We start from the raw sequence: 20,771 nt of genomic DNA on the forward strand, positions 1-20,771 counted from the left end.
TCTTTAAATGCTGTTTTTATAATTTTGATGCCTTCACTTTGAAAACTACAGTCTCTGTACATCCACAAAACAATTCGGATTGCTTGTATTTTTGATGCTTACAGCGCTTTGTTAAGAGGGAAACAAATAATTTTCTTTTCTTTTTTTTAACTAAGAATAAAATCACAGCTGTCGGAAGTCTCAGAGATGCTCGGCGTGTTATTTACACCACTAGAAAGCAAAAAATAAATTACTTTTAAATAAAAAAAAAAAAACGCCTTCAAAAAATACCCAGGAACTAAAAAGCAAAAAATAACTGATTACACTTACATTCTATTTCCTACCCAAACATAGAAATGAAATTTATTTTACAATTCCAGTACAAAAATCAACTAAACTAAACACCGAAATATAAAATAAACACCGACTTAAATTACTATACGATGAATTATTTTAAATACCTAACTAATTATATACGATCTCTTAATTTTTAATAACCCTTTGAAGTCGGGGCCTCCTATAAACTACTACATAACGTAACTAAGAAGGTTTAGTTTTAAAGACTAATTTCGCGTATAGTTAAATTAGTGTTTAATTCAGGATTTGGTGGGTTGTCAGTTACGTTATGTAGTTGTTTATAGGAGGCCCCGACTTTAAATGGTTATTAAAAATTAAGAGATCGTATATAATTAGTTAGGTATTTAAAATAATTCATCGTATAGTAATTTAAATCAGTGTTTATTTTATAATTCAGTGTTTAGTTTAGTTGATTTTTGTACTGGAATTGTAAAATAAATTTCATTTCTATGTTTGGGTAGGAAATAGAATGTAAGTGTAATCAGTTATTTTTTGCTTTTTAGTTCCTGGGTATTTTTTGAAGGCGTTTTTTTTTTTAATTTATAAGTAATTTATCCTTAATATCATTGTACATAGTATTAAACTGCATTTTTGAAACTGCACTTGCGAAAAAGAAGAAAAGAAAATATGTAAACTGGCATTTTCAAGGAACAAAAATCGGATCCTTTTTCTGAGGGTGGGGAGGCCCTTCTGGATTATATAACCCCTTAGACTCCTGAAGACATTTAGTCCCCCCCCCCCAATAATCTTTGCAAGTCGGTGCCCCTGGAGGTAAGAATGAAAGTTGTGCCCACATTAGAGATCTTTACAAAACAATGAAAACACTACAGTTGATAATTACTTTTTTGAAATACTTCAAAATAAACTTTTTTTTTCTTTCAATTAACATTTAGCTGCTTTTCCGACTGAAGTATCATCCCTACTATTCTGTATACCCATTAAACAAAGCAAAACTTTTTGATATTTTTCACTATATGATAGGATGGACAGCTCAATAGTCTGTTAAGAAATCATCTGCTGTCTCCCATATGTCAACTGCAGTTAAACGCTTTTTTGTTTAAAAGCATTGCTAACACACATTTGTTATAAGGTACAACAAACTTTTTAATTAAAAAAAAATGAATAAAATCACTAAGCACTGTTAATAGGTTCACAGTTCATATAAAGCAGTCCAAAGCTTTTACTTCCATTTACAAACTAAAGTTTTATTTACATTTTCAGTAAAATGAAAATAATGAAAAAAAAAAAATTAATTAGAATTCTGTCATCTTGAATTCAAATTATGTTTTTTGCAATCAGGAGTGTGTGTGTAAATGTAGGCGTGTGTGTTTGTGTGTGTGGGGGTATGTGTGTTTGTGTGTAGGAAGTATGTGTGTGTGTGTAGGCATGTGTGTTTGTGTGCAGGCATGAGTGTGTGGGTAGTTGTGTATATGAGTGTTTGTATGCGTGGGGGTGGGGTATATGTATGTGTGTGTAGGCATATGTGTTTGTGTCTGTGTGCAGGCATGAATGTGTGGGTAGTTGTGTGTATGTGTAGGTGTCTGTATGTATGCGTGTGTGTATGTGTTTGTGTGCAGTTGTGTACGTATGCGTGTGTGTGTGTAGGATATGGAAGCAACCTGGAGACGGTTTTCACTATAGCAGCAGCATCGTTAGGAGCCCGTCTACGGCGATGCTGCAGAGGGTGCTGGTGGGAAAATGAAATCATAGGACATCAAAACAGTCAAATGAAAAAGCAATAGCAATCGTGATTGCTCAAAAAAAAAAACTGAATGGTGTATGTTTATTGAATAACACAAGGCTGATATTAGCACAAAGAGAATTGAATCTAATGGTTATTGATAAGCACATGGTTGAAAAAATTAACAAGTCATCCCACAAAACTTTTCATTATTAATAAAGTTTAAAGGTACTTACAAATGTGAAACAAGTTAGATGTTACGTAATTAAGTAAGTATCAATAACATGCTGTAGTATTTCATGTGCCACTTCATGCTTTTTAATCACAAAAGAAAAATGCTTAACACTGCTCATAAATTCACCAACACTTTTGCAGGTAAAACAATAGTTACCTATTATTTACATTTACATATTTAAATTTTATTTGCATTAAAATAAAAATAAAAATACAGGGATGAGAGTGGTCAGAGAGCAAAAAGGAGGAAATAAAAAAAATCTGAAAATCATGCCGAAAAGGGATGATATCTAACACAGCATCAAAATAACCCTTTAAAGCCATATTTAAAAATTCAACAAAAAATGGTCCAAGTTTCAAAGGTAATTTTTCCCCATACTAGTTATGTTTGAAATAATTTGGCAGCAATTAATACATGGTACATGTTGTTCTTTAATCATGAAAATCATGAAATCCCAAACATTTTATCAGGCTGTAAAGCCTAAATCATTCGGGATTCACTAGAAATATTTTGTATACTTTCTTAAATATATAAAAAAAGTAACCATGCCAATTTTCATTAAAATCCGAGACTGTAGGAGTCGGACCAAATTTTTTCATTAACTTTTGCATTTTTTTCAAAAACAAATTTAAGAAATAAAAATATTATTGAAATAATTCATAAATAAAGCAGATATGAGGTAACATATAGTAAACAACTTTCCAACATTAAAAATTATTGAAATATTTGCAGGATGTAAAAAGATTGAAATCTCAAACAAGGCATGCCTCTTTCAGCAAAGTACGTGTTTGATGTCATTAGCATGTTTTCCTAACATGAATTTTTGGCAGATATCATGGAGAATAAAGATTCGAGGGGGAAAATAGAAAGAATAAGAAAATGAGGCTCGAAAATTAAGAAAAATCAGAATGTTTTCAGATTTTTAGGAAAAATAGGAGCATTATGATGCCGAAAAATAGTATAAAGCAAGGTCAACAGGAAAAATGTAGCTTTTGAAAGTGAGTAGAGTACTACTATGCAAGCACAATATTTATTCAACTACATTTACTCTTTTTATGATATTATTAATTGGGGTACCTCAAAATTTTAGATCAACATTTGCTCCTCATCAAAAAAAAGTAATATTACAAATTCATTTAAAAAAATATCAAAATTTTCTGCAAATTTTTGCAAATGGCATTCTTATGTTCTTCTATATCTTGGTCTGGTACATGGTACAAGGTTGTAATTGCCAACTGCAAAAACCAAAAATAAAAAAACTAACATTCCCCTGCAAAAACCAAAACTAACAAAACTAATATTCCTCTTCATTTTAGGTTATTATTGTCATTCTTATCCGCAAGAAAAATGCATCCTGTGCCTGAGGGTTCCAGGGGAAAAAAGCAAAAAAAGAGCTGTTTCACTTATGCTTGGCAAATAAACAAAGCCAAAACCATTTGACGACTTTTCCATAATTTCGCAGACCTGAGTAAGTTTGAAATCAGAAAATTTCAGCAGATGTTGTTTGAAGCTGAAGCTTTTTTTTTTTTTTTTTCGACATTTCCATTTTTTAAAAACATTTCTTGTATTTTTTATATTTTAGTCGCTTTTAGGCTGAAATTACAGCATTTTCTTTTATAAAAGTCCTTTCTATCTGAATTTGGGCTAAAATAGTCGTCATAGTCAACTCTTCAAAATAGTCACAATAGTCACTTTTTAGCCGCCAATGGCAGCCTTACAAAAATGTTGAGAACCATTAATTAAAATCGTCTCCCCTTCTTTCTTAGCCTATTTTAGAAAACAGCTTTGAAAACAGTATTGCCTTCAGACAATAACACTAACCTGTGAATGTTATGCCGTAAATGTATCCTAAAATTTTATTTTACTTTTAAAATCAATGATAAGACATTTGAAAATGTTATAGATATTTTTCGAGCATAATCAAATCTTTAATTTGAATTAATAAAATCAAAAATAAACTACGTACCAGAGAAATTCGAAGACAGCGCTAAGCGCACAAGGCTTCCAACATTATTAGATCCACGGGTAAAAATTGAATTTGGTGTAGTAGTGTTTGAAGAATTCCCATTAGCTCTTCTCCTAGCAACAGCAGCAAAGGTTTCTAATAAACTAACAGTTGAATCACTAACATTAGTGTTTGACAAATTTGGTGCACTCACACTCATGGTGCTTCCACTACTTGCCGAGTCCCGTGAGTTTTGAAGTTGATTATCACAATTTTTTTCATTTCCGACTCTTTCTGACAACTGGAGATTTTCAATGGAATCTCGAACAGAAGCATCTTCTGCTTCTTCTCTGGTAGGAGATAAACCAATGCCCATTGACACAGAGCAATAGTCATTGCGCATAAGAAAAGTTTTGCATGGCGGAATTCTAATTGGAGTAGCATTGTTATCGGAATCTGATACATCTGCATTGACTACTGCAGCTTCTACACTGGCAGAAGATAAAACATTTTCTGCTAACATCTCTGCTGCCTGCTGGAAGAAAAAGTTTTTAAAATCATCTTTCATTGTCAGAAATATGACAAACGTTTTGTAAGAAAACAATAATTGATTCTTTTACAAGCATTTTACATTAAATACTAGAGAAAATTTTAAAAAAGAAAATATTAATAACGGTTTACCTTAACTGATAAATTCTCCGATACAGCTTGTTCTGATGATGGAGAAAGTAAAGTTGATGCTGATACTTCATAAGTTCCAAAAGAGCTATAGCAAATAAAAAATTATAAATAAATCTTGTTTTTCTCATTTGTGAGACATTAAACATAACAAAATAAAGTACTAAAATTTAACAGCTGAGAACAAAATTGTCAATTATTTTAAATTTAAATAATTTTATTATCAGGAATGAAGAATGTTCAGTCAAGAAAAAGTTCATTTTCTCTTATCTTTGCCCAGGCAAATTTCCAACATTAAAATTCACTAGAATAAGAAATAAATAAGAAAAATAAATAGTCAAATTCTGCTATGACAAATTTTCCAGGGGATGGCTTAGGAGAACACTACAGCTGAGGGTTCACTACATCTGATTTTTCGAAAAAAAAAAAGTCAAAAACGTGCTGAGATACTTTTGTACTGGATATCTTCATTATAGGATATAGGATCAAATTAAGTAAAATATTAGTATAAATTAGGACTGGCTGATATACCAATATACCATAATCTATTCATATATTTACTACTGTGGTAACCATATTCAGATTTTAATCTGTCTGATATATCGTCGGACCTGACTTAACTCTGAGATAATTGAAATAATGACTTAAAAATTATAGACCTCGGAAAACCATATTCAATCGCATTCTCATTCTTAATGTAGTATAATGTAATGAATTGTCTGAATTCAAATGAGATCGATTTCTCAATGCTTTCGGACATGTAAAAGTTGCTTTTTTAGGTTGGCATCTATGGATGCCCAATCAAATGCAAATGCGACAGTTCAGTATAAATAATGAACAATTCCAATCATTCTTTCTCTTTTACATCGTTTACGCCTCTTAGGTGTAAAGTCTGGTTCTGTTGTGGAGTCATCAAACTGTGTCTGCTAATGGCCAGGGTTTCTTCTTAGATTGTTTATCATGTTATTTTAATTTTTAAAGGACTAATAAATCATTGGTAGGTTTTTATAGAAAGTTTCCAGTTTTCTTTACACTGACACCGATGCTATTCTTCTGCAGGTTGTATTATCTTTGCTTACATTAGCATTTAATATAATTGATTAACTTAAAGAACTTGGACTTTGGCTTGCTGTTTTAGCAGCATTAGTTATCAAAAAATTAATTTTTCATTCAATATTCATTAAGCTAAATGAGTCGATCATACCTGCAAACTCTTTGAAATTTTACAGAAGTTTAAGATATTTTTATGTTTTTCCCATTGTTCTGATTATAAGCCAAATTTTCCACCTTTTTCTTGTTTTGCAGGAAAAAAAATGTTAACTTGCCAGTTTTGATGCTATGAGAATTTTGTGAAACGCAGCAACGTGTGGAGTTTAAAACTAGGGCTGCCGCAAGAGAATCTACTTGGCATTGTGCCATGCCTGTGACTTCATCGAAATCCAAATCTAAAACGAGTGATAGAAATAAAAGAGACGCTTGCTCAGAATACTCCCATAATTATGAGAATTTCAAAATTGTATGTTAGTTTTGGTCTTCAGAAGCAAAATCGTTTGCATGATGTCTTCGATATCGACACTCGGGTGTTTGCTTTTAAGGAAATGGTGTTTGCGTTTTCTTTCGAAATGGTACAAGAACAAGAGGAGATATGTCTTTTTGCTTCTATGTCCAATCTTTTATTTGATATGACTTTTCAAGTGTAAATTTCGGAATTAGGGCAGTATATATTAGAAATTCCGGGTTTCTGGAAAAGATCGACTTTCGTAGAAAACGGAAAATAAAGTGGCATTTTTTGAATTTGCGTGGGTTTTGCAAATTATGTCTAGAAAGAAAATATTAACGTGCAGATGATTCAACTAAGAAGTTATCCCCATCCCCTGACACTTTACGGGGAAGGGTGGTTCTTCAAAAAATGTCAACTTTTCTATCACAAACCTTTCACAGCAAACACTTTAAGGAACACTTCATTTAACAATGCTTCTTAATTTCATCAAAAATCTATTTAAACCTGCCAAAAAGGTTTTAATGATAATTTTTATTTTTATATGTTTTTGGTTCACATTACGTGAATTCTCACCTCCGTGGCAAGTTACACACCCGGTGTGACTGTTTATGTTTCTAAATAACTTTTTAGTTAAAAGTATATATTTATTTATTTATTATTTCTTTCACAAGTGTCTCAAATACTAATTGTTCAAGAAAATTTAATTTTCCAATGTTGTGTTTTAGAAGGATAAGGAGTCATGTCACACAAATTCTCATCTCTGTTACCTAAACACGAAATGCCATTCATGATTGACACGTCGCAGTAATGACATCAAATTTTATTTTCCATGATATGAGAAAGCCCCTTGTTTACTTTCAGCCAAGAAAGAAGTTGTGAGATTTTTGACGAAAAATAAGAAGGCAGATTTTGTTTTTGAAATTAAGTGAGGTCATTGTGACTTCTTACCTTCGTGAAATTGATTTCAGGGATTTAAATTAATGTAAAAAAAGAAGTGAACATATGCTTAACAAGTGCAGATTGTAGCAGCAAAGAAAAAAAAACACTTCACTGAAAAATGTATCCACTAGGCTTATATTAATGGAAAATTCCTCACCTTCGGGAATCTCACCTCTGTGACAGACCTTATCAATGTCATTATTTCTGAGGTGAAAATAAATGATGGAGGGGAAATACACCAATCTTAGGCATTCTACCATAACTATAAATTGCCAGTATATTCTCAAATTTACTAAAAATACTATTTTTAACACATTTAAAATAAAAGGATAACTACTAATTATGCCACACTTTAATTAAGAGAGCTTAATATTAGATTCCCACTAATCATTAAAATAGCTCATTGTTTGCACAGTTAACAAAATTACTACTTAGATATTAAACTGCATTCAATCTTTAAACATTAAATGTTTTTTCTTTTTTTATTTCTGTGAACAAGGCATTTTTAAATTTTTTTATATTTATGAACAAAATAATGGAACTTAGCTGGGCCATTGTTTATGGTTACTTCTAGTAGGTAACATTTTCATGTAAGAAGGAAAAAAAAACTAAACGGTTTTGAAATTGAAAAAGATTTGAGTTCAAAAGTTCCCAACAACTAAAGCTGTAATAATCCAGAAATCCTACAGATTTCTTCAAATTAAAAGTAAATCTAAAGTTCTTGCAAATGAAACATAAAACTCAACATTGAGCGTGAGTTTTCAGCTCAATAAGTATAATTTGAAGAAATTTTAGATCACATCTTTAGTCAGAAGATATTTTCAGAAAACCTGCTGAGTAAGCCGAAATCTCCAAAATCTCTATAGAAAATTCGTCTACGTTTTCCTCTCACATTTGGTCAGAACTGTTTTGCAGATCAGGTGTTCATTCTGCACCATACACTGCAAATTTAGTTGTATTCTGCTGTCGGGAAAATGTGTGATACAAAATTATAAATTTTGCGCCTGGCAAAACAATTGACTTCTTTGATACTTACAGAAATTTAAAAACTAAAATAAAGCAAGTATGTATAAAACATTCACGTGAGATGCTGAAAAGCAAAAACTTTTTAAACCAAAAAAAAAAAAAAGAAGAAGAAAAACAGGGGTAATATAAAGATTGTAAATTTTTGAATGCATTATTTTTGTGCTAAAAGTATTGAAACTTTCAAATTTTCCCAGAGTTAATATATCATTTTGGAAAAATAATGTTTTGATCCAAAAATTAATGCATTTTTCTATTTGTTTCCATCTCTAGCAGTATATAATTAACTCTGAAAGCAAATTAAACATTGGATTTATTTAAAACTTCAAAAAAAAAGCCTGCATGCAATACATGTTACTACAAATTCTTTGCCACTTTGGCGAAAATCAGTCCTTTTGTCAATTTTTTTCCATGGTTTTTTTAACATGCAGCAAAAACTTGTCAATACTAGAAAAAGCAAATGAATTGACTTTGGTACTTTACAGAAATTTAAAAACTATAATAAAGCAAGTATGTATAAAGTTTACTTGGTTATAAGAAACACAGATCATAGACTTTTCATTATAAGCAAGTTTGACTGTAATTTTTAATGAAAATGTCTAATTCTTTCTGAAATGATACAAAATACAATTATACAGAATGATGAGAAATAATAATGTGTATTAATACCTGCTAGACACACTCCCCTTTGCTGATGATGTATCAGTTGTAATAGTTTTTGCACCTTTGCTAGCAGAAGTAGATGAACCAGTTGTTGAAGTTATACACTTTGCTCTATGTTTTAAATTTGCTAGAGCAACTGTAGAACTAGAAATAGAAGCCAAGTATGCTTCAGGATCAAAACCAGGAGCCAGTTTGAGATCATATTTTCCCTCAGCTCCCATGCGATATGAATTCGCACCACCTTGATCCCAGGTTACATCAATCCAACCTATATAAATATATATCACATGGGTAGAATATTTACTGACTGGGCTAATTTAGTCTTAATGCACTTTAAGAAGCACGGCACAGCTATGATTTTTTTTTTCATAAAAATGAATTCAACAGTTTTGTATAATAAGTCAAATAACTGCAAAAATATAGAAGTTTGATTTATTCTTAAAATAAATGTTGAGGGGGCAGAAAAAACAACAACAGCTAATGCAATAGGATTTTTAGCATCAGCAAAAAAAAAAAAAAAAAAAAACGAAAGAAAAAGAAAAAAGTACAAAATTTTGCTAAGGCTGGTTTTGAGAGAACATCTGTGATAATTGATGTATTGAATTGTTTTTCTGATGAATTATGTTTTCAAAAATTTTCCCCGAAGAAACACTTAGACATAAATGAGATGCTAAAGGATTGGAATCTCAAACACGAAAGCTATTTTTCGGAATACTGCATATCAAACATATGTCCAGAAAATTGCATTGATGAAATATTTTTTAAAGAATTTCAAGAATAATCTAATGATTTTTGAAAGAATTCAAGCACTAAAGAAACCTTTCAAACTTTTTCAAGGTTTTCAAGCACTTGAAAGGGACTCTTTCAAGCACTTCTCAAGGTTTGTCATGAGCGTATGAACCCTGTTATTAAATAACATACTTTCAGTTTTTATATTGCTGGAAAATTTTAAACTATTTGAAATTTTTCCTCTTAATTTAAATTGATGTTACAATTATCTTCATTTTAAATACATATACAAGTTATGAATTGTTTCCTATTTTGTAATTTGAAACATGAGTTAAAGATAGTTAATATAACTAACTTTTTTTTGACAGTTCAAAGATCTTAGTTATTAATACAAATGTAGGCTGTGAATTCAATTCTAACATTAAAATATTTATTAGAGTACATTTATTAGTATACATTAAAAAGTTAAGATGTTTCAGAACATCAAAGTTTCAAAGCATCAATATTTTGGTGTTGATGTAGCAATAACAACAATGTTTTAATTTTGAACACTGATGTTTCACCTTCAGCACGCATAAGCAATATGTATCATAAACTCATATTAATCAATAAGTCAAATGCATAGTTTATGAATAAGAGAGGCTAAACAGAAATAAAAAGTTTTCAACTTTACCAACCATTATGTAATTCTCCTGATATAGTGCCTTCACTAGGGGGATTACCATCTTGATCTCGCCATTTCCAATCAGGCCCACGCACTATCCTTGCACCTAAAACCATGTACTTAATTTGCTGCTTTACTGCTTTTCTTTGACGACGCAAATTTGCTTCAGCTTCTTTGGCAGCTTTACCTTTAGAATTGATTACAGTCAATTAAAAGTACACATAAATGGGGGAAATAAATATTGAGATTGTAAGTATTTGAAAGTTGTAACCAAATTAGAACAGGATTAACTTTGATTTGCTGTATAAATGCTACTTATTCTTTTGTGCTGAATAAGAAAAGGGTAAATTTTACTTTACACTAATAAATTTTAAGACCATTAATCTTCGACCTCACATTAAAAAAAACTCATCACAAAAACGTAAAAAGAGTACCGATATCCTTCAATCTTTAAATATTATATTTAGAAAAATAACAGGGGGGGGGGGACATATTTTCATGATGTCCATAATTATTTGCAAGAACAAATAAGATGATGTTTGGAAACTTATTTCATTTTTAGCTCCTAAATCATTTATATTTCATGCGTTATCTTGCTTTCGATGTCAGTTTTTGTTGGTCCATGAAAATTGCTACACTACCCAACACCAAAAATGCATTCTACTCAAAACTAGCAGTTTCCGAAGTATTTCGTCTTGCTAAACACAAATTAGCTCTAGTTGTCAAGATACAGAACCAACTGGGGTAGTAAAATTTCCCCCTTAAAACTTGAATCTCTTTGAGTTTTGATCGTACAAATGCTTTTTGGGACGGTAATGGTTTTCAATGGAGATTATTTCTCTAAATATTAGTTAGGGTGCGTAGGGCCCGTATAAAAAGTTAAATTTCGTATTTTTTGACTCACTTTTTTTTTTGCTTCAAACTTTCGATATCTTATCTCTTCATCTGATTTTGAACATTTTTGCAACTGGAAGTATAAATCTAGGACTAACGGTTGCGAAAATAAAGGTTTTGCATGTTAAAAGGGAAAACCTTGTATGTATATAAATAATTGGTAAAACTTTTTCCTCTTTCATTGGAACTCAAAATTTGGTTTAAAAAACTTCATAATACTATTTCAGGATCAAAAGAACAACTTGAAGCTCCTTCATTTATTCATAAAATTCCAAAACATTTTACAGGGTATGAAGCCTAAATCATTAGTGATTCAGTGTAACTATTTTTAACGCTTTCTTAAATGCATTAATAAGTAACCATGCCAAGTTTCAATATTATCTGAGACTGTGGGCATTGGACCACATTTGTTTGACTGACTTTTGCATTTTTCTATAATAATAAATTTAAGAAATAAAAATATAATAGAAATAACCAATAAAATAAGCAGGTATAGAGTAGCATATGGTGACAAAACATACCAACATTAAAAATGATTGAAATATTTGCAGGATGCAAAAAGATTGAAATCTTAAACAAGGCAAGCAATTTTCGGCAAAACACGTGTTTGACATTGTTGGCATGCTTCAAAAAAATATACGTTTTCGGAAGATATCGAGGAGGATGAAGATTTTAAGAGAGAAAATAGAAATATAGGAAAACGAGGGCCGTACTTAATATAGTTTTCAAAACAATTAAGGAAATTTTCGGAAAGTTAAAGACTTTTAAAGGTTTCTTAAGGACCTTAATTTGGCTTGATAAAATTAAGGGATTCTTACAGGTTTTTTAAGGAAATAAAACCCTGAAGTGTGCATCTAGAACTAAGGGCTATAAAAATAGAGGTCCTGCAGGTTAAACGGGGACATGCTGTTTAGATATACAATACATATGTATATACAAGCAATAAATCACTAGGATGTCATAAGGAAATTTTATTTCTTCAAAGAAAGCCATGACTTGGAAGAATTGGGGAACATCAGCATTGTACTATACAGAAAAGTAAAAATAAAGGATGAAGAGTAAACAAAGGATTAACAAAAAAAACCTTTTTTACGTAAATATTACCTAAATCATCACAAACGCCAGTAACAGTTCCATAAATTTCAAATCCAGATAAAGACAAATAATGAGTCTGTCCACTAGCATTCTTGCCAGTTTGCTGAAGTCTTACATGGCGCCACCCTTGTTCTTCTGTGCTAGGTGGATCTAAGGGCCAGGATGCAGTAGAGCCTGGCTCATTAAGGGCACAATCATCCACATGAGTAAATAGTGTTAGCCAATTAGAACCATCTTTTGATACTTGAAATAACCAATTTCTAAGGGCAGACCTATTAATTAACAATGATTTTAAAAATCAGAATGCTAAAGTAAAGTCGATCACATTGAAACAAAGAAAAAAGGCATCTGCCTTTAAATAATTTATTAGTCAATGCATTTTATTTATCTTAAGCATGTAAGTTCACCCTTACTTTTAAGATAATGTATTGAAATGCATAATAACACTTGATATCATGACACAATTTTAATTGAAACTAATAAAACCAATTTGAGATGTTTGTTTTAATATTTGAATCATGTGTAATTTTCAGAGCTGAATTTAGAAATGACATGTATTTTGCTCTATCATGTCACAATATTTTTCACAACATTTATTTCCACTGTAGCAAGCAAAAAATGTTTTTAAACTATCTTCAAAACAGATCTTAAAATGTTTTTACTGATAACTTATCCAGTTTTCAACCTACTTGATGCTTTATTTTATCAAAACAGGAGTAAGTTCTGAAGAGGAGGGCAGGGGACTCATTTTCTTTAAGCTTCTAATGAAAATTTCAAAAAAATATAACTGAATTTCAATTAAATATATTTTTTTAGTTAACTTATGGTAATGAGGTTGAGAAATCATTCAAACATTCATCCACTCTTAATGAGCAAATCTTGAAGATCAGGGCATAGAGTGCTATACTTCGAAAAACGTAACAGTAAGAATGCTAAGAATATTATTAGAATGAAATTCCAAATGCAGATAAAGACACAATCATACAAAGTAGGCAACTATTCAAAAAAAAAATTTTTTTTGACAAGAGTCGATTACAGTGAAATTTCTTTGAAGCGACTACTCTGTTCCTGAAAACAATAGTCCATAATTACTTTAGCCGGGTCGTGCGCAGTTGGAATAGCTTACCGGAAGAGGCGGTAATGAGCAAGGGAGTGGATAGCTTTAAGAGGGCCATTGATCTTCATTGGGGACTAATTAATTGACTAGGACCAGCCTAGCTGGGCCCAGAGCCTGTTGCTGGTCGTCACATTTGTATTTGTATTTGTAATTAGTGGTTGGTCACTCTTCGGGGTCTTTTTCGAATACGCAAAAAAAACAAATAGCAACAACAGAAATCCTTTACGGTCTGCTCACAGTATATTAAGAAAATGAAATGAATATATTCAAATAGAGAAACTAAAATTTTTCTTTTGTGAAATAAACTTTTACATTCTTTTTCCTGCTGGGAACTGATTCGATTTAAAATGCGAGAAGATATTTGTATGCTCAACTTCTTGATTTTTTTGGAAACAACTTTTGTTTTCACCTTTTAGCTGTAAAAATTTATTAATATCTTTTTATTCTATCTTATTATTAATATCAATTGAGGATAATTAACATTGAGAAGATAGGGGGGGGGGGCAATTGGTGTTTGAGAAAATTGTTTGTTAATAGAGGTGGTCGCTATATAAAGGTGATCCCTCATAGAAGTGTGTTTGCTTTGGATTCTAGTACCTCAAAATCTTTACTAATATGTACACAAAGCTACTTAAAGTAAATTTTTCCTATTTTAGACACAGAGAAAGGTTGCAAATGCTTCTTTTTTTTTCGCTAAGAGAAAATTATTTATTTTTTTTTTTTTTTTATTACAAAGTGTTGCTTTTTCTTCATTTAGGTTATTCAAACTGCCTCATACTTTCCAGTGTCTAGTTTCACCTATTACAGATTGCCTCTGTTCAGTAATTCTAAAATGAACTTCAAATTCAGAAGAAATATTTTTGCTTTTGAAAAAGAGCTAAAAGAGAAACAATAAAACTCTGATTTACCTTCCATAGCCTCTTGCATGCCGCAAGGTATATCTGTTTGGTATGAGCCACAGACCAAGATCAATAGCAAACCAAGCACGCCTGAAAAATAAATACGAGAATTACTAAATGACTAATACCATTTTGAAGTTTCTTTCGTCTAAAAAAGTAGTCTAAGTATATAGCAGCATCTAAAAGTACACATGCTCCTATACTTTGACAACTTTTTATGACATTTTTTTTCATCAAAAGAAAATAACACATGGAAATCAGTGGAGGCAAGAAATAAAATTTGGATCATTAAAAAGCAATTGAAAAGACATACATATTGAAATAATATTGGCTTTAATGTGAAACTTAACATATATGCAGAGAGAGAGAAAGAGATCTAAACAATTTTACTAAATAATCCTGAAACATTTTTTGAGCTTTGATATTAGATTTTTTTTTAATTCCATCATTATGGATTGCAAAAATTGCACGGGGAGGGAAGGAGCAAAAATGAACGTTTTTTTTTTTTTCATTTCTTTATTTTTCAAAAAATATTATCAATTTCTTAAAGCGAAGATGTCTCCATGATTGAAGAGTCTTTTCTTTGTGCAATAGATTTTTTTCAGATTAAAAAAAATATTTGCAGAAAAATAATTTTTATATTTAGACATTTTTAAACAACTTAACTTATCATATCCTACACTAACAATCTTACAGAGAGGATGTGGAAACTGGTCACATCTGCCCCTAGATGTTGGGTTCACAAGTGCCCCATCATCTATTTTAAAACTAACATGCAAAAATAAAGAATTTGTAATTAAAGAAAAAAAATAAACAGTGTCATACATTTACTTGAATGTTCATATAATGTTTGGGAATAACTAAATTTAGCTTATTACTTAGCTCTAAATATGTTTTTATGTATAGAAGACAAATAATATTACATCAGCACCAAAAAAAGAAAAAAAAAAACATTCACTAAAATCTAACTCTGATATGTAAACTTATAAGAAAGAGGAGAAATCATGACTACAATCATGAAAATAATGCAAGTCATTTCAGAAACAAGGAATCCTTTTGCAAACTCATACTCTTTCTGCACTTGGATTTAACGATATCTTAAAAACTATATCGAAAAGACATGCAACCATCTTCTATATTTGGTTTGTTAAAAAATAGGCCTAACATTTTTTATGATCCATTTAACTCATTTTTATTTATTTAAAATTGTGGTGCCTAAATTTTTTCATGCTAAAGGGCCGCACCTCACACTAGGGATGTCCCAAAAGTTAGTAAATACACTCTACAACAAAAAAAAATCGACACACCAAAAAATAATCATCCGATTGCTTTGAAACTTTGTATGCATGAGTATTTTGACCAGATATGCAAATGATTAAAATTTGGTGTCCAATGAATGAATAGTTTCATCACTAGCGCATCAAAACTGCGCATCCAGCAGAAGTATATAAAGAGCAGTTCTTCAACAGTTGTTAAAACTTTCTGTTTGATTGCAATTCAGATTACCTTTCAAAAACTTAAAAATGCCTTGCCACATGGTCCGTGCTCATTACGAGCAACTGTCAGTGTTTAAAAGAGATCGTATCATTGGATTGAAAGAGGTCAGTTGTTCAAGTCGGAGAATCGCTCATCATTTGAGTTGAAGAAATGTGGCAATTCGAAGATGCTGGCAAGGATGGGTAGAAAATGGCAGAGTTCAGCGTCAGGATAATAGCGGTCGACCTAGGGTCACAACAGATCGTGATGACAGAGTGATTGTCCAATCAGCTGTCACAGCCTTCTTCATCTCTATGAACCATCAGAAGGTCAACCCAACCACCAGTGTCTGTCATGACCATTTACAGATGGTTGGGACGACGAAATCTACGCTCGCACAGACAGTTAAGGCCGATTCACATGGCGACCGATCCGTCCGCCCGTTCCGATTTATCGGACGTGACGGATAGGTGTGAAAATATTGCAACATTCATACTAGCTCCGTCCGATAGCCACGTGAAGGTGTTCACCCGCTAGGGGTGAAGAGCGCGGATCTAATGCCGTTCTTTTGTCGCTCTCCTAATCAAAATAAAATTAACAAGAAGTTATAAGCGATGTTGCTGTGATTGCAATAAGCCTTTTAAAAATACATTATTGTTTGTCACGAACGTCAAGCAAGCGGTTAGTAGGATCACTCTGAACGTTTAAAAGAATTTGGGGCAGTAGAAATTAAAATGGCCGAATGATAAGGGTAAGCAAGTAGTGTAACAGAAAATTTATCAAATTTCTGTCTACAACATCTCTGTCAAAAACGTGTCTACACACCTCCCCCACCCTCTTATATTTAATAGAATTTAAGAGAGAAATATTATTATTATTAATATTATTATTATTATTATTATTATTATTATACTTCTTTTTTCTGAAAAACTTGTTGGTTGAAGTTTTAGCAAAAAAGTAAAAATTGAATGAGAATTGTACATAAAAAAAGCATCTGTACTACATTCCACTCCTCCCTCCCCCCCCCCCCCCGCCCCTGATCTTCAATAGAATATATGAGAAAAAGATTAAATGTTCAAATATTTTGAAAAAACTTGCTGGTTGAAGTTTTCGCAAAAAAGTAAAAATTTAATGACAACTATACATAAAAAAATCTATTTAGTTTGAAATTAATCTAGGCATGCAACAGATGAAACTTCGATTCGATGCTACTACAATAGGTGTTGATATTTCATATAAGTTCAAGCTAGAGCACTCTTCGTCTCTTTAAACATTTAAAAAAATTTTTGGTCTAATATTTCAATCGTTTAGTAATAACTGAGCGTTATATGATTAGGTCCGGACTTTGATGGCCTAAAAAATCTATAAAAATGCTCTTAAGAACTGAAAAAATGTTGTTAAAAATAGCAAAAAAAAAAACCCTTAAATATATAAACATTGTTCTTTAAATAAAGGAGTTTTCTCTATATTTTAACACGGATTTTCACTTGAATTACTATTTATTTCTTAAATTTACAAACAGTGTTCTTAAAAATATTTATATTGAGATAAATTTGGGTACAAATTTCCTCTTTTTACGATTCAGGGTGATCGATAAAAAACTTTGACTTCTTCAATTTGTTGTTGGATTCTTAAATATGTTGCGTAACTAAATTTTTACCGGGAAGTGAGCTAAAGCATACTCTTAAAATGACAAAAGCTACAAAAGAATTCGATTATTATATTTATCCAGAAATCCAAAAAAGTGACAATTTTTGAAAATGTCAGGATATTTCTGACAAAATAGCACATATTATATTCATGAATAAGTTCGTGGCAAAGCCTATTTATTCAAAAGTTTGAAAAGTCCAGCAAATGTTTAAGACAGTTTAATATCATTAGGATCTGACAACATTTTAACGCGTAACCATAAAAGATTTAACTTGTATGATTTTTTTTTCTTGGTTAAAATATGATTTGCTTCATCACATTTCGAAACAATGACTATTCAAACAAAGATTCAAAAACTTCTACTGATTAATTTAAAAATAATAATAATAATAATGGGTTTCGTTAATGGTCCCACTGCCAATGTTTAGCGTTAGAAGCTGGTTTTGCAAGTTACTATGAGCTGTGGAATTATTTTTTAACGAAAAAAACAAATTGCAAAACTAAATTTTCACGTAATTATATCTAATTAAGCATTCCACGCAAAATAAAGATAATTGAGCAATAACCCTCATATAACTTCTAGGCATTCTCATTTTGAAAAACATCAACTGTCTTTTGAAAAATAACCACAAATTTTGTACGAAACTAGCAGTAAACAAAACGAGAAATATTCCCGCAAAAGTAAAAACGGCGTCTCTCCTTTGATTGGCTATCACATTCGCTCCCCGAATCGGACGGCCGTCAAAATCCAGCATCGCCAGAACGTGACGGGAGCCGAGAAATTCGGCGTGCTGTCATGGCAACGGATTCCGAAAACCAGTTTGGCAGCAAAAATATCGGAACGGACGGACGGTTCGGTCGCCATGTGAATTGGCCTTTATGCCACCTGCCACTGACGCCTACACACTGCCAAGCCAGATTACAGTGGTGCATAGCTCGATCAGGTTGGAATGGTGCCGACTGGGGACGTATAGTCTTTAGCGACGAATCCCGCTTTCAACTGTGTCATGACGATCATCGAAGACTTGTTTGGAGACACCCATGGCAGAGGGGGGATCCTGGTTTCACTTTTACACGCCACTCTGGCCCTCAACAAAGCATTATGGTCTGGGGTGCCATTTCCTTTGATAACTGGACCCCTTTAGTCGTAATTAGGGGTACACTTACTGCAAAGTGGTACGTCCACGACATCCTGAGACCTATCTTGCTGCCGTTCTTTTGCAGTACCCTCAGCTGTTTTTCAGAGGGACAATGTCATATAACGTATGGCACGTGTTGTGTGAACTGTCTGCAAGCTTGTCAAGCTTTTCTGTGGCCTGCCAGATCGCTCTCCCATCAAGCATGTCTGGGATATGAGGGGATGGTGATTGCATCTTACAAGGAATGTTGATAACCTCGTCCGACAATTGGAGCGAATTTGGCCGGAAACACCGCAGGATACCCTCTGGGAGCTTTATCAGTGTTTGCCGCGCTGTTCTTCAGCTTGTATCCAGGCTAGAGGCGGGTCAATACCTTATTCAACTTGTTACTGTAACTGACATAAATAATTCAATTGTTCTGTGAATTTAATCATTTACTATTCTGTGCATTGTCTTCCTATCCACCAATTTTCATCTCAAACGGGTCACTCCTTCTTGGTGCCTCAATTTTTTTTGTTATATAGAGTGTACTTGTAAAATTTGAAATTTTACTTGCCAAGTAACAACAAAAACAAGAACTTTTCCAAAAAGTCAAAAATTCTATTTTTAGCAAGTGTTTACAGACTTTTGGGACAACCTAGTATTAACATGAATTGTGGAAGCCGGCACACATACAAAAGTTGAACATATTTTTGAATTTTCGTGATAACATAAGGATATATGGAAAAGGAAAGGAAACTTTAAAACAGACTATTGTTGTCATTACTTGATTCTAAATTTATTAACGCAAAGTTTGTATTAATTTTCTAGAAACCAATTTTTGAATATGCGTCTAGGACATTTTTGTGGTTTTTATAGGATTCTAAAAGACAGCTTTCAATTTACAATGTAGAAACAGGCCACTCAAGTTGGCTTTGTGGGCCATAAGTTGAGCACAACCGATTTAAAATAATAAAAAATATGTAAAACATACAAAGAAGCTTGCTTTGCTTAAAAATAAACTACTTGCTTAAAACTTTCCAAGAGCTCAAGTTAAAAATATATGCTCAAGCATGGCCTTCCAGAAACATTTTGCTTTTCTTGAAACCATGTTGGATCTTAATTTGTTGAAGCTATTTGAATTTGATAGTTGGACAACCTGGCACATTTTAAGGATTGTCTTATTGATTTTTTTTTTTTTTTTGAATAACCTGCCTTATTCAGGGGAGAATAAAAAATATAGAACAAGCATTTTTGCTGTGTTAATTTGTATTAGCCATAACTACAGAACCTATTTGAAGAAAGGTGTTAATAGGGTGGGAGAACGGGAGAGATGATAATATCCAAATTAAGAGATAGACGGTTTTATTCCTAAGTAGACCCAAGTAGACCTATCTGTTCAAAGGCATAAACAGTACTAGCTTCAACCCTTTCATTCTCAGAATAGCAATAGGCCGAGAAATGCCTTAGCTCTCACAATAGCAGCCCAACCTAATAAAATCCAAAACTTCTCCCACCCCCTTGAGAGCTAACAAGTTTGAACTCGGGGACAATGAGAAAGGAATGCGTAGGGGGCTGCATTAACTGCAGTTTCATTGTCAGTTAAAAATTTCTGTGATTTGTGGTAAAGGTACAATAGCTGTCCCCACATGATAACTAAAAGATGGGAAGGAAATTACTCAAAGGATTAGGAATACATGGTTATCTTTCTGCAATGACACAAAGTATCAGAAAAAAAAAGTATTCAATAAGGAAATTTTTCCATGAAGAGATCAAAAGTTTTGTTTGTCTTAATAAAACTTTCAATAGCAAACCAAACTTAATTAACAAAATATTTGTGTTCTAGCTGTGATTTCGTATTAACTGTGGTCGTATTAAAAGAGTTCAACTGTACTTTTGCTTTACTTCAATTTGGAATGTCTGATGAACTTCTGGGACATGATTTGGGCTCATTTATCAGATTTCCGGTAAAGTATATTTTTGCAGTAATATTCATAGCAGGATGTCCCACGGGGTATTATTATTGCAGCTTTTTGAAATAGAGACGAAACCCCTGCTCTTAATTTTAGGGTTTAAATTCCTTTTATAGCTTGCAGTTTAGCATTTAATGCATTTGACTAAAAATGCA

At 32.1% G+C, this 20,771-nt stretch overlaps 1 protein-coding gene across 2 annotated transcripts in view; it reads right to left on the reverse strand.

Moving 5' to 3' along the window:
* The window catches only part of LOC129231334 (E3 ubiquitin-protein ligase HECTD1-like), a gene marked incomplete at its 3' end in the record, with an annotated part of 223,648 nt that overhangs the window by 71,198 nt on the left and 131,679 nt on the right, over positions 1-20,771 (reverse strand). Inside the window, 6 exon segments of one of the 2 annotated variants that reach the window (XM_054865623.1) lie at positions 4,219-4,729; positions 4,879-4,963; positions 9,008-9,269; positions 10,408-10,581; positions 12,393-12,655; positions 14,409-14,489. In XM_054865623.1, coding sequence (XP_054721598.1) covers positions 4,219-4,729; positions 4,879-4,963; positions 9,008-9,269; positions 10,408-10,581; positions 12,393-12,655; positions 14,409-14,489 — 1,376 coding nt within the window. 2 annotated transcript variants of the gene reach the window in all.

The sequence above is a fragment of the Uloborus diversus genome, chromosome 10, assembly GCF_026930045.1.
Source record: "Uloborus diversus isolate 005 chromosome 10, Udiv.v.3.1, whole genome shotgun sequence".
Lineage (NCBI taxonomy): Eukaryota > Metazoa > Arthropoda > Arachnida > Araneae > Uloboridae > Uloborus > Uloborus diversus.